Here is a 16,572-nt window from a genome sequence, read left to right on the forward strand (position 1 = left end):
GCACTAAATTGAAATCTAAATCAACAATTAAAAACACTCCAACATGCTGCGACCATTTTGTAAATGCTATTAAAACCTTTTAGATTAATAAGTAAAATTTTGCTCACATAAAAGGGAATCGTTTATGGACAGCAACGATGTTGTGTGAGTCCTGTGTATTATTCATGTTATGCATTTATTTTCAAATTAAACCACGCCACGCATCATATTCTCATTAAAATTTAAAATAAATACGAGCATAATAGAATTGCAAGTACATACATTAATACGTGGAATATTTAATTGGTCATTATACATGCAGGAGTTTGATGATAATTAGAAGCGGTTATCATGGTTTATAAAAGTGTAAAAATGGTTAAAATAAATTTTGAATTTTATATTTAAAATGTTTGCATTCAATTTAGTTTAATTTAAATAAAAGTTTATAAAATTAATAATGCACTTTTTAAACACTATCAGCATAATTTACCTTAAATGAAGCAAAAAATAATTTTAAATATATTTTAATTAAAACAAATTATTTATAAATGAATTAATATAATGAACTTCGATCATGAAAAGAATAATTAACATGCAACAAAATATTATAAAAAAATTTAATGAAATAATAAATAACCTTTGCGGAATTCTCTTTATTAACTGAACGATTGCATCAATTATAAAAAAAATACGACGTGAAAAATATTCCACTCAGTTAACTGATCGATGGCATAATCTAATTTAAGTCTGACTGTGGGACTAGTGAACTAAAAATATATTCACTCTCAGAGCCAAAATCCATGAATTACAGTTCAAAGGCACGACTATAGTGAAAACTGTCTAACATGACGTTTAGTGAAGTGTAGTTCTCAATGAGTAACTTACAGTTCCTGATTTTAGGCGCAGCCTTTGTGTGTGCACATTCTTACAATATCCTAGGGTTATTCCCACATCCTGGGAAGAGTCATGTGGAAGTTTTCCTGCCTTTAATGAAAGGACTTGCCGCGAAAGGTCACAATGTTACAGTTGTGAGTTATTACAATTTGTATAAACCAATACCGAATTATACGGAGGTCAGTTTAGTGGGACAAGTGAACTTAATAACGGAGGTGGTGTCAGTTGGAGAACACACCAGTAAAGGCAGGTTATCCAAGTATGCGGAGCCTATGATTCTTCAATATATTGCTAACATGAGCTGCGAAGCCAGCTTAAGTCTACCTCGTGTTCAACAGTTTATTAAACAAAAGCAACAATTTGATGTGATGATTGCAGAATTTTTCAATAGTGACTGTTACTTGGGTTACCATTTAAAGACCAAAATTCCTTTAATTGGAATATCATCTTCTACTGTGATGCCTTGGACCTATAAAAGATTTGGTTCACCGAACCATCCAGCATACATGCCAAATAATCTGATGGATTATTCAGATCGCTTGTCTTTTATAGAAAGGTTAGAAAACACAGTAGTTAGTTTACTTCACCAATTCTATTTTGATATTTTTATGAGTGGAAATGATCAACATTTAATTACAAAATATTTTGGAAAACTTCCACCCCTAGATCAGGCTGTATACAATAGCAGTTTATTGCTAGTTAACACTCACTTCTCTCTAAACTTGCCCAGGCCGCTTGTTCCTAACATTATTGAAATTGGAGGAATACACATCAAGGAACCTAAACGTCTACCTAAGGTATGTCCCTTCACATGTATCTGTATCCTTTAGACAACAATTTCATCATTTTATTTTATTACTATTATTAAAATGTGATAACATGATGTTACATAAAAATGGTTAAATTCAAAGTAATCAATTATGTTGATAATGTTAAAAAATTGTGTTTACACTCACACCGACAAATCATGTCTACATGTCATGAAGATAAATGTGATATCAATTTTAACTAATTTACTGAATTAAAATAGATCAGTTGTTTTGCGAATTTCCAAAAATATAGTGATTTATATTTAAAATGTTGTGGAGTATTTTCTTATTAACATTATTACCCTTACTCGTGGAATCATAAAACATTCCCGCCGTCTTTCCTTATCCTGGCAAAAGTCATCTAGAGGTATTTCTGCCATTGATGAAAAAATTAGCAGAGGAAAAACATAATGTGACAGTAGTAAGTCACTACAATCCAAAAATTGAGTTGAAAAACTTTGAACATATAAGCCTTAATGGAGGAGCTTACTTTATTATTAAATTCCATTCAAGTTCGCAAAATAACTAACATAAGATGGGAAAGATATAAAGGACCGATAAATGTAGCAAACTCAGGAACACATAGCTCTGAAGCTGGAGCTACAAAATTTTATTCATAGTAATTACACTTTTGATGTGATTATTGCGGAATTCTTCAATACAGATTGTCACTTTGGATTCGCTCTCAAAAACCACATTCCAGTTATAGGAATTTCTTCAACTGGCATATTGCCGTGGACGTATAAAAGATTTGGAAATCCTCAAAATCCGGCACACGTTCCACATGTTCTATTCACGAATTCAGATCGTATGACTTTTTTAGAAAGAGTGGAAAATACGATTATATCATGTTTCCACGTATTGTATTATGAAAATGTTGTTAATAAAAATGATGAACGCTTTATAATGAAGTACTTTGGAAAAAAATTACCGCCCTTAAAAGAAGCAATTCACAACAGCAGTCTACTTTTAGTTAATACTCATTTTTCGTTAAACCCTCCAAAAGCTTTAGTATCAAATATAAGAGAAGTTGGAGAAGTTCATGTGGGACAAACAAAACCATTACCACAGGTAAAAATTGTTTTTATTTTTACAAATATTGTTCTTATTTTAAAACAGAGTATTGTTATTACATTGATACGTTTAATTATCATATTGTTTTGTAAATATTTAATACTCATTATAAAATTATTGTTGACTCAGAGTGTCAATGACTATTTAACAAGAAACAAAGGAATTGTGTGATAACACATTACAGTTTCTATATTTTATTCAGTATTAATCTCAATTTTCTCTGTAGCGGATGTGAAATTTTGTTGGCAAAATGTTAGTGCATATTATTATTATGTTATTTTTACATTGTTCACAAGTGAGATCATATAATATCCTCGCAGTGTTCATTCACCCCGGCAAAAGTCACCTTCAGATGTTTTTACCGTTGATGAAAAAATTAGCTGAAAAAGGACACAATGTGACTGTTTTAAGTCATGACAACTCTGAAATTAAATTAGAAAACTATAATGCAGTAAACTTAAATGGAAAAGTTAATTTACTGTTACATTCTCTGCAAGTTGGCGAAATACAAAATGATAGATGGGAGAAATACAGATCACCAATTAGATTCGCCTATTCAGGAAACAACAGTTGTCAAGCAGGACTTAGTTTGGATCGCATACAAGCATTTATACGAAGTAACCAATCTTTTGATATTATTGTGGCAGAATTCTTCAACTCCGATTGCAACTTGGGATTTGCTCTTAAACATCGAATTCCAATTATAGGAATTTCTTCAACTAATCTATTGCCTTGGATGTATGAACGAGTTGGAAATCCTAATAATCCTGCTTACATGCCAAATATTTTTCTTATGCACTCCGATAGAATGAATTTCTTAGAAAGAGTTGAGAATACGGTTGTGATGTTCATTCATACACTTTACTATGATTATATTATAAATAAAAACGATCAGGTTTTAATCAAGAAGTATTTTGGCCATAATTTACCATCCTTACATGAAGCAATGTTCAATACCAGTTTAATTTTAGTCAATAGCCATTTTTCACTACACTTTTCTAAACCATTGGTTCCAAATATTATCGAAGTTGGAGGATTACATATAGGATTAGTTAAACGTTTGCCACAGGTATTTATAAATAATATTTAAAAACGTTATTATAATTTAATTGAATTCAATTAAAGTGGTTGGTGAAACTTTAAAAATAAAGGATCATTTTATCATTAAAAACAATGTATATTAATCATTAAAAACAATGTATATTAAAAATTTTGTTAATTACATTGTAATACTAAAATTAAATTAAATTTTTCCAAAAGTTTTCCAATTAATACAAACAATAATGTAAGTAAACAAATGTAATTCGCCTTATCACTTCAAATTTTTCCAATAATTTTTAAAGAACTGAAGATGACGTTATATGTAATATTTTTGTCCACTTCTAGTAAACACAATTTTTCTTTTATGGATATGTTTCTAAATAATTTATATTTTCATTAAAATAAATTAATAAATATTATAAATGTATATATATTATATATATAAATAAAAAAAGAAACAGCATAATGTCAAAATGTGATTTTATACATAACAGATAAATAGATAGAAAAAAATGTTGTCCTTTTTTCTTGTCACAGCTTCATTAACAGTAACATTCAAAATGGCAATACTTAAATAAATACTTTACAATTATTTCAATTATGTTGAAAAATACATAAAATATTGATGACGAATGTACAAATATTTTACAATCATCATTTATTTATGAAGCAGTACGGTAATTTTGAATCGGACGTAATATTCTAATTTCGAACGACAATGAGAAAATGACAGGAATTGCTAACATATGTATGTATTTACAAATATGGAATTACTACTGATAACCAATTAATTATCTTATCTATCATGAACGATTTTGACGTCCATTAAAAATAAAATAATAGGTCATGTAATTAAAATCTGGTTATAATGTAATGACCTATTTTTAATATTTTTGTGACATTTATGTGAAACTGATTAGTTGATTATCATAAGTATGTTTAATTTTTGTTATTTGTTAATTAACTATTGACTTATCTTTAAATTTTAATTCAAGCAATTGCATTTGGTGGTGCAATATTGTCGTTTTTAACGTAACTTTGTAATAATTAGATCACTATTATATTACATTCTTCAAATGATTTGCGTTAATTACCCAGTTATTTAATCGTAAATTTTTCATTAACTTAACTTTTAAATATAATTATTGATATTAAAAGTGTATTAGTTTATTTTATGTTTTTAAAATTATTGAAAAAACATACATTAGTCAATTGAAATATTTTCTTTATCTTACAGTAAACAATTATTTTTAATTAATTTAACACATCTAACACATGTTAATTAACACGTCTAGAAAGTTCATAAAGGTGACCTTGATATTAATATTAAATAAAATAATATTATTTCACAGATGAATTTTATTGTTTTTAATGTAATAATATAAAACAATGAGGTTTTAATCAAGAAATATTTTGTCGATAGTTCACCAACTTAATTTTAGTCAATAGCCATTTTTCATTACACTTTTCTAAACTATTGATTCCAAATGTTATCGAAGTTGGAGGATTACATATAGGATTAATTAAACGTTTGCCACAGGTATTTATAAATAATATGTGAAAATAATATTTTAATTCATTTACAATGACAATCTGTCATATAGTACTAATTAAATTATAAACTAAACTAATTATTGTTAACATAATATTAGATAATTATCAAAAAAATTTAAGTTAACTTAAGTTAAGTTATTAACTTGGTCACCTAGTTGATGAAACTATATTTAGGTATAGTATCACTCAAAATTTTCTATTCAGTTTTTCGTAAAGAATTACACTAAAGTAGTTTAATTACTATTAAATTAAAAACATTATATATAATATTTTATTAAATTTAAATAATTTATACATAGCAATGACAATATTTAAAGATTTGTTATCTTTAATATTAAAAATAAGTTAAAATTTTCCAAAATTTTTTCAGTTAATACGATCCATAACGTAAGTAAATTAAAAAAAATGTATGTCAAAGAGGACAAAGTTATAATTAATATTATTATTGGTAAACACAATATTTCTTTTGTGTATCTCTTTATAATTAGTTCATTAAAACAGTTACAATTAAATATTATATGTTGAGTAAATAAAACATAAGTTATTATATAAATGTAAACGTAAAATAGGATGTTCATGATAGAGATATTTTTTCCTTTTATCAAGTAACGAGACATATAATCAGTGTGTTTCAAGATTACATTGAAGTAAGTGTAAACTAGAGTAAATATTGAAATAATTATATGCAATACAAAATGACTGATAAAAAAGTGTTATTAACCTTTATTTTAAATTTTGAAGTAGTGAATATACTTTGATTTTTATAAATCATAAAGCATATTGAGTGTAGTGTACAATTTATAATATATATTAAATTATAATAGTTTGAGATAAAAAATATGTAAAATTTCGCACATTTATTTTTTAAAGTTTGTGTCATATTCACACTATTAATTTAATTAAACCCTTATAAATATAATATTATCTATACGCTATGCTATATTGTTGTCCAAGATTTAAATTATTAATTTGTGAAGCAGGTGCATTTGCTTCAAGTATTATTATTATCTATAATTTTAAAATTATATATAAATTAAAAACGCTCAATGTCAAAACATAATATTTATCCATAATAGTATAACTGATGGACCGAAAAAAACTCTTAGATAAGTGTTATCCAATTTCGTCCAATCTTATTATTTTTTGCAACGCACATTATTTAATTTTTTGTCATTTTTTGCTTGTCAAAGTCTCATTTAGCTCAACCATTAATACCCAAAATAGAAATCATATAATTCCTTCAATTGATGTACAAAAAATTTTAACTGTAAAGTTAATGATTAATACTCCAACAATTTATAATAATCATTGTCCTATGAAGCCTAAGGACGTTTTGAATTACATATAATATTAATTTGGAGTGGCAATGGCATAATAATAGGAATTACTAACATGTATATATTTATAAATACGCAATTGTATCTGATAACCAATTAATTACTTTCAGAGGAGATGTACTTCGATAAATTTAACTATAAATCAGCTAATCATTTATAAACAATTTTGGCGTTTCTTAAAGATAAAATAAGTCATGTAATTAATGTCTATGATGTAATAACCTACTTGTAATTTTGATAATTATATGAAAATGATATGTATATTAGTAACATTAATGTGTAATTTTTTATTTTAATTATGTGACCATTAACTTGTCTATTTTTAACTATAGTTGACATTATGTATGATAGTAACACATAAATTACAAGCAGAAATAAAAACATCCTATAAAAATGTATGAAATAAACCACTAACAGAAAATCATATTATCTATCCACAACTATACTTAAAATTGTAATTGCATTTCGTTATTCAAATAATACTAATAAATAAATATTATCCTTTTTAACACATCACTTCAGTTGCCTTCTCATTCAAATGTAATGTTTGTAACATAGATAAAAAATATGAAATATTACCATCAGAAACTAAATTTTGATTTTTCATTAATATTTAATTTATATCTTTAAAATCTTTAAAAATCATACATTAACATGTAAATATTTTCTTTTATAGTAAACAATTATGTTTGATTAATTTAACCAATCTAGAAAGTTCATACGGGTGACCTTGACATTGATATTAAATGAGAACGCAAAATTGAACATATCGACTTAATTATCTTTAATGTGAAATATTTTAGTATAAAAATAATTTTTTAGAGTTTTTTTCGATACTATAAGCTAACAAAAATTGTTTGGATCCAAACAAAATAATAGTGGATATATATCACACATTACCAACATATTGGAATAAATATTACATTCGTTGTTTCGTAACTCGAATATAAAATTTCACCTGTAATTATTTAGAAAGTTTTTAAATTTACAATATAAAATAATATAAATATTTCGATCATTTCAATTCAATAACATTTCCCAAATAAGTCCATGACTTACTGTTAGGTTACTAGATCGCCGAAATTATTTGATAATATTAAATCGTCACACTCTGTTCTAATCATAATCATAAGGTTCGTGAGACTCGGTATCTGATATCCCACTAGAACACACAAATAAATCATTGGTTGTTGCAAAATTGGTGAGGGAAGTCATGCTATCCACATTCTATTCACAAAACAACCGCAAATTTTAATGACCGCCTTAGCATTGTGGGATCCGCTCAGTCACGTTCGTTACTTAAATAAAATTTTACTTCGCAGTCGCGGTGCACTTAAGCACGAGTGGCTGGTCGCGTGCAACAAACTTTCAATTCCCAGACATTTTGTCAGACAAGATGAAGTTGTGTGTGCTTGTAGTGATATGTACCGTGATTTGTTGCTGCAGTGCGTTGAATATATTGGTGGTGTTTCCTCATCCAGGTGCCAGCCACTTTTTCGTCTTTGATCCATTATTCAAAGAATTAGCCCACAGAGGTCACAATGTGACGGTTATTAGTTATTTGCCACAGAAGAAACCCGTGCCTAACTTGAGAGATATTCCGTTGAACGAGAATTTTTCTCATTTCCAAGAAATGATGGATTTCAACCTGTTGACCGGGTCAAGGTCGATGTTATGGTCCGGGGCTAATTTACTCGGTTATTTTGCATCAGTTACTTGTGAAGCTGGCTTGACAAACCAAAACTTTCAGAATTTTCTTAAGGAAGACCACCAATTTGATTTGATTTTGATGGAATATTTCAATACGAACTGCTTCAATGGCCTGTTGGAAAAATACAAGGTTCCAGTTATTGGTCTCAGTTCATGTGTGAATATGCCATGGTTCAATGAATATTTTGCCATACCTGAAAATCCAGCGTATGTGCCAACGATTTTTATGGATTATTCCGATAAATTAACGTTTATTGAACGAGTTGAAAATACTGTGATGAAACTGTACACAGATTTTATGTTCCAATTTCCGATAAAAACACGTGGTAATGAACTATCCAAAAAATACACCGGTTATAATTTGGATTATGATCATTACACCAACTCTAGTCTACTATTGGCTAACACGTTTTTCAGTTTGAATTTACCACGAGCATTACCCCCAAATGTTATCGAAGTAGGTGGTATGCATGTGCCTCAAAAAACAAAACCATTGCCCAAGGTAATTAATATTTTCTAATGCGGTTTTCTATCAATTTTTAGACAATATATAATTTATTATTATTTGTTGTGTTTTGATAAAAAATAGACATGATGAATAAATTGAAAATGGAAATACGTAAAATATTCATATGTTTAAACTAATTGCCAGTTTGTTAAAACACAATAAGTTCGAATTAAGCCTTGAATATTTAAATTAAATCCATTATTCTATATTCAAGTTTAATATTTACTTATGCATATAAATAAATTTATATTTCATAATAAGTTTTTAAATCATATTTTACTATATTTTATTTGCTTGACGTATTAAATAAATTTGAATTTTAACTTTTTTATATATTATTTTGACTATTTTACCACATAAATCTGAATAGATATATATGTGTAGTATGAAAAGTCCCACAATTTGAAACTACATAACGTAAAATATTAAACTACTACTACTTTGAAGTTTTATATAAAGCATGTATACCATACAATAATTTATTTCCATGTTTGATTGTTCAATTTGAACAAATTCTGTTTTCGAAATTTGCTTTAAAACATCAATTACAGTTAACAGATATTTTTTGTTTTTAATTTTAAATCTAATATTTATTTTTACGCAAACGTTTTTATTTAGGTCATTGTACATTAGGTCAATAGAACTGCTTTTAAATCAGTTATACTATATATATATATATATATATATATATATATATATATATATATATATATATATATATATATATAATGTGATTTTTTTTGTTAAAATATCAGCTTACATTTTTACCTTAAATCACTCAGAAGAATTTAAAAATGCATATTTATTAATGTAATACTTTGAAAATGCGGAACCCCAGAACGGAAATTGGAAAAATATATTTCAAAGAAAGTAGGTATACCCACTATTCTATATCCGCTATAATCTTTGTGACATAAAATTAATCTTTTATATCGCATTTCGATATGTATACGAAAAATGCTACATGAAAGTGAACAGGATTCGTTTATAAGGGATATAAATGTAAACACATGAGTGAGAGACGTCGAAAATTTCTATTTTTCTTTACATTTACAAACACAACTATTTTATTATTTTAAGTAAATATTATAATAAATGTGAAACGAATTTTAATAACTCTCAGCAATTACCTTTGTACCTCGAAAATCATTTCGATACGCACAAATATGTAAGTTATTTCCGTTAATAAATGGTTTAATATTAATTTTTATAAATATAAGCTAGTAAATGTTTACTTTATTTAAATTAATATTAAATATTATTTTAATACAATTTATGGTTACATTTATGATGAAAATGTAATAATTTATTTATAAAATGATATAATATGGCATGCATTTCTGAATAAGTAATTTTGACGGTCTAGTTTAAATGAACAGTAAAACAACCGATGAATATTTAAATTATATATATATGAAGTAATAAATTAATTTTATGTGTGAACATATTGAATACAACTATTTATGTTTTCAGAATTTGGCATTATATGAATATATATACATACATATGTATTTTGCTCTTGCTTCTAATGGTATATTATTTTAAAGTTTTAACTGCAACTATGGTTCATAGTGAGTAATGGCTAATGTACTGGGCAGTATTATATATTATTCTACAGTTAATTTAACAATTATATTACAGAAAATAATGTTTCAATAAAAGTACAATTAGTCGATTGTTTTAACATTTTATTGGGGTTTGTCCAAACAATTCAAATTATTATTTATCGTAACAAGAGGATTTAGTGCATTAATTATTTTCGATAATATTTAGAAACAATGTCAAGTATGCACTTATCAATAATCGTGAAAGTCACGTGTTGTACGAGTAACAATCAGTTTTCGAAATAATAATGAATTGACCTCATCTAACCTGGGTTTCCAAATCAATTCTTATTTTGTTTGTTTTGTTTCAGTAGTGATAATTAAAGCAAGTGCATAAACATGCAACTTGGATTTTAAATTGAAACATGCTTCGTATTTTTTCAGTAATCTTTACTAATTTTATTGCCCGTAATTAATTAATTAGTGAACAATTTAAAGAAAAAATAAATGCGTCGAAGCGCGTGTATAACACAAATTAGGTTTTACATTGTGTGCTTAAAAATCATAAATCTAAAATACATTTTAATATTTCAACATCATGCAAAAGAGGTATTGGCCGTCAAAAGCAATCAAACAAAAATCGTAACACATGTCTAATAATGGTAATTACCCAAGCTAATGATATATGTAGTAAAATTTTTTTTGTTATGTCTACGACTTCAACAGATAGATTGTCTTCAGAGTCAAACTTTTTCAAAATCAGTTCAAATCCTTTTTAATATCTGTAACAATTCGGGACACCCATAGATAATACAAGAACTCTCATACTCTTTGGTTAAGTAAAGCTTAAGGGTTATATCCGATTAATACATTAAAAACTGATATGATTTATTTACATTTTACAGAGTGACAAAGTAATAGAAAATGTCTTCAAATTGAAAAACTCTTTAATCACTTTGATTTAATATCACAGAGTTGAACGTATGACGTCCATGAGTATGTAGGTTAGATCAACAAGCTAGATAAATTAAAAACATACACAGCCCCATTCAAGTAACCAGACACGACTTCAGATGTTTTTTTCGAGATAGTATTTCGGGTATATGTAGACCTTTAAAATCACGTAACAGTCTCGGTTAGCATCAAAGGCGAAACCGGGAAAACCTTTGATCTGCTCCGGTTTGGAGCAATGTGCGGATCCTGACCAGTGAAATCCGACTAATACCCTATACTTTGTCAACGATGTTGAAATTCCTTTACATCGTAAACATTTGTTAGTCAAACACGACTTATCGATCTTATTTTATTCCAGAACATAGAGAAATGGATCGACGAATCGACGGAAGGAGTCATTTACTTCAGCTTAGGCTCCATGATCAAAGGCCACACATTTCCCGAGGACAAGCGCCAAGAGTTTTTGAGGGCGTTCAGACGTTTGCCACAGAGAGTACTCTGGAAGTGGGAAAACGAAACAATGAACAACAAACCAGATAACGTTATGATCAACAAATGGATGCCGCAGTTTGATGTATTGTGTAAGTTATCTACCATATTGATTCATTCAGGATACTGTCTCTTTAAAATCCCCAAAGCTGAAAACTTCTTTGAATAGACCTAAAACTTAACGAGATAACGGTAGATATATTTTTAACATTTATCAACAACTATTGTACTTTGTCGCACAATAAATTAAACAACGCACTCCATTCTTTGCATGTCAAATGCTTCCAAGCGACAGATTTCCTAACAATTGAACGTGCTAAACGACATATGAAAGAAAATGAAGTTATCACGCCACTTGCCATTATAAAATGGGCTTTAGCATCGTTAATTAAATTTGCGACGCTATATTGTAACTGGATGCAAAGGAATTTCAATTGCACTTTGAAAGATTAAAACTGGTAAACTTGTTTGAATTGTATTATCTCTTATTTTCGGTATGTGCGGAACATTCAAGATCACTTCGGATTGTAATTGTTGACTTTACTGTGTAATTACAAATAATCAGGTTTTACAATGTAAAGCAACTACTAACTAACAAAACATTTTCCGCATCTACTCATTTTAATGTAAAATATTTCGCAACGACAACAACATAATATTTACCTAACAAGGAAACAGAAAAATAAAGAACAAAAGAAAAACTTCCTTTAAAGGGAAACGATAGCTTCAAATATAAAAAGTAATTGCATTGGTGAAATTCAAAAGAAATACATTTCAGAGCTATTTAAATATTTATGTATTCCACAAAATATTTTTATGACTGATACGTTATGAGAGGCAATTTTGGGTTTTTGGGTATTCTTTTATTGAGATTTATTTTTACTACCATGACTATATTTTTAATTTTACAACATCTTGAGAATATAAGACACTTTTCAATAACGATTATACATAAGAAAGTAGGAATTAAAAAAATAACACAGTAACAAAAAATTTGATACATATTAAAAGTCTTTGTCAATGAATAAACATATATTGGACTTATGAATTATAAATTGTATACATAAAACTATCAATATAATATTTTTACTTTTTATTTCCAGGTCATCCAAATGTAAAAGCGTTCATTGCCCATGGAGGATTGCTGGGCACAATCGAGGCAGTTCATTGTGGAGTACCAGTTATAGTAATGCCTCAATTTGGAGATCAGTTTACAAACGCCAGAGCTCTTGAGGCGAACGGCGGTGGTGTCATCCTTCATTTGAAGGATGCAACTGAAGAATTAATCTATAAGAAACTAAAGACTGTTTTATCACCTAAGTAAGTCCGTCACTTTTCTTTTGTCTAATTTGATAACTGCTACTTTCCCAAATGAGTGTTACAGTAAAATGGGTCAGCGTTGCATTAGGAAGATTAAAAATAGTTAAAAATTCATAAACAAAATTAAATTGAGAACAGAATTTTTATCTTTACTTATACAAATTGTGTTTTATATTTATTAGTGAATCATAGAATTTTAATGCAAATATAGCAAATACAGGTATCTATTATACTTTGATCATACACATCAATATGGTTAATGGAATAATTAATTTAATCAAAAATTAAATTCAATCCTCAAATTAAAATATATTGAAATTAACTTTTTCCTCTGTTTAAAACATTTCAATGTGCGACCTATGTAAGGGTGGTATGAAATGTTTTATATTGAATTTTCAATATTTTAAATATTTCAAAATGAATCTAATTAAATTGTAAAAGTTTTTACAATTTTTAAAAATATCTAAAACTAGTACGTAAGTATATAATATGTACATTTATTTATATGACCCAGGTAATCCAACAGAGTTAAAATAATCAATGTGCAATAAAGGAACATTTAGATATCCGTACCAACATTTAAAATTTATTCCGTGCTTAAAACGAGCATTTAATGATTTGTGTAATTGTTTCAGGTTCCGCCAACAAGCGAAAGATTTGTCGGAGAGGTTCAGGGACCGTCCATTGCCGCCGCTCGATACTGCAATTTACTGGGTGGAATACGTGGCCCGTCATAAAGGAGCACCGCATATGAGAACTGCAGCCGTTAACATGCCCTTCTACCAATATTACCTATTAGATGTAATCTCGTTTTTACTTTTAGTAGTCGGATCAGTGCTTTACACCCTCTTTTACGTCGGCAGATTGCTCCTGCGAAAATTGTTAAAGCACAACGCCAAGCAAAAAACAGAATAGACTTATTTTATTACAATTAATAAAATGTATGCAGTGCTATTGTGTAGTTGCAACTTTGTTATTTATATTGTTATAATATATTTTTAATATCTAAATTAGCATTTTTATATACGAATCAAATTTAATTTTTTGATTTTATTATATTTTAAAACTAGTTCTCATCCCACATATTTTTTATAATAAAATAATATTGTTACTTCTACTACTGCAACAGAAAAACTGTACAGTCATCAAATCTTGTTTGACTTGTAACTAAGAAATATCGAAAAAGCAAATGAAAATAAGATATTATTATTTCATAACTGCATTACTAGAAAATATATTTTTTCATATAATAATAAAACCTTAAAGTGCTTAAGATTGCTTAATTTAAATATCGGATAATTTTTCCAATGTTAATACACCAAAGTAAAATTTAATTTTGTCAATGATATTTGAAATGTTGTACCCAACTCTCTGCAACTTTTGTGTGATGCTATTTCACTGCTTTTCCATTTACAGTGAAAACTTCAACATTTACATTTTACAAACTCCCAACGAAAATCAAACATGCAGACCACATAATATTTTCAATGAAAGTTTGTAGATTAAAATTTTCCCACAGCCAACAAAATAATCAACTGGGTTCATGTATCTCAGATTGAAGTTTTTATCAAGCTTATATCGCATTAAATATTTTCAACATTTGTTCAACGATTGATTTTAATTATTAACAAAAAATACGATGTTTTATGTAAATTGACCCCTAAACTAAGAGACTCTAAGACTGTGTTTATTTAAGGGTCGGTCCAATTTAAGAAATTATTTATGTTTTGAATCTAGAAACAATTGACTTGACCTTTATGTGAATCCTGGGCACGGACAAATCTAATATTATTTCAGGGATTGTAGCGTTGGAGCTTTCGAAGGACCGAAAGCTCATTTTGACGTAGGCACCTTTACCAATAAAGAAATGTTAAAATGTAAATTTTTAATACACAGTATGATCAATTTATGAGGAAAAATGATTATGATTTATGATATTTATTTATATTTAACTTTACTTTAATAAATAATACCTCAAAATATACCTAATGGAAACACTACAGTTGTCAAACAAAATTTATTATTAATTTAGGCCATTTTTTGTGAAAAATCATTCTTCAAAATGGTAATACGATACGTTTCAAACTTTTATTCAATATATACAAATTATTAATAAAAATATTACGAAAATGTTTCTCTCTTAAATGGGCGAAATAGTTTATGATTTAATTTGAAATGGAAAATAAATGTGAAATATTATAATTTTTATTTCTATAAATTATCCCTTCATCCAAAAAATTACCGTTTCTAAGTAAAAAGCGACAGTAAAACGCGAAACGTTAAATATAATTTCAAAGAAATACAGTGCAAAATGTGGAAAGTAAAATCAATCATGACACGGTTTATACACGAAAACAAACTTCTAATAAAAGCTCAACATGAAAACATCGGACCTACAATATCGAATTACGTCATTTTTGAACGATTAAGGGACGATAAAATTATGTATTAAAGTGGGACGGAATTGAGATTAAACACACGGGGATTTTGGGGTAGAAGTTTTCGATAAATTCAATTAGCTTAATATTTATTATGTGCGTAAGAAGATTTAGGTCGTTGGGGAACGCCAAATTATTGTTCTGTTTAATCATTATTCGAAATTTAATTTAAATACGTTTTTTCAATAATTAATTAGTTGAAATGTAAAAATTGTAGGTTTATGTTAATTATTACTATAGAGGCACATTTAAACTCAAAAGATTTGTACACAAAAAGTGTATAAGATGATATAAATCATTAGAGTAGCGTTAATGTACAATATTACACTTAATTCTTATTAATTTATTGTTATATGTTTATATTGAAATTTGGGAAAGTAATTGAATAATGTACTATTTTTATAATAAGAATGTATGACATGATTAAAATTTTGATATAATAAATTGTAAAATCAAAAATGGATAATAATTTAAGCTATTTATTAAATTCGTTTACTGGAGTTGGCGAAGTACTAATGTAAATCTGTAGATTATCACAATATACAATATAGTTAATTACAATTATAATGATTTTCAAATATTTGTTTATATATAATTATTCTCTGAATGATTTATCAGTTTACAATAATATTATTTAATAAACAAAATAAACAACAACAAATTTATTAAACTACATTTGATGTATTGTTTTAATTTTATTACCATAAACAAAAGAGCTATAAATATCTATAATGCAAATAAAATGAAAAAAGCAATAAAATACTTTAAATAGTTGTTGCATATGTAAATACCATAAATTAAAGATGCTAAAACAAGAAAATTAAAATTTATTTAAACAACGGCATGTCTTATATTACTCCGTCGAGACGAGCACTTCAATAATAAATTCGAAGGAAATTTGCCAACAAGGAGATAGTATCT

At 27.3% G+C, this 16,572-nt stretch overlaps 1 protein-coding gene across 3 annotated transcripts; it reads left to right on the top strand.

The window, feature by feature from the left end:
- The first annotated feature begins 836 nt into the window (after window positions 1–836).
- On the top strand, window positions 837–14,223 carry LOC109594572 (UDP-glycosyltransferase UGT5-like). Of its 3 annotated transcripts, none has more exons than XM_049969435.1 (4): window positions 837–1,670; window positions 11,763–11,985; window positions 12,997–13,213; window positions 13,849–14,223. In XM_049969435.1, the coding sequence occupies exons 1-4, from the start codon at window positions 852–854 to the stop codon at window positions 14,126–14,128; spliced, it is 1,539 nt and encodes a 512-aa protein (XP_049825392.1). In that variant the 5' UTR covers window positions 837–851; the 3' UTR covers window positions 14,129–14,223. The 3 variants fall into 3 exon arrangements, with proteins under 3 accessions (XP_049825392.1, XP_049825391.1, XP_019865347.2); XM_049969434.1 differs by lacking the exon at window positions 837–1,670 and adding an exon at window positions 2,994–3,825; XM_020009788.2 differs by lacking the exon at window positions 837–1,670 and adding an exon at window positions 7,780–8,900.
- Window positions 14,224–16,572: the final 2,349 nt, after the last annotated feature.

The sequence above is a fragment of the Aethina tumida genome, chromosome 7 (assembly GCF_024364675.1).
Source record: "Aethina tumida isolate Nest 87 chromosome 7, icAetTumi1.1, whole genome shotgun sequence".
NCBI classification, from domain to species: Eukaryota; Metazoa; Arthropoda; class Insecta; order Coleoptera; family Nitidulidae; genus Aethina; species Aethina tumida.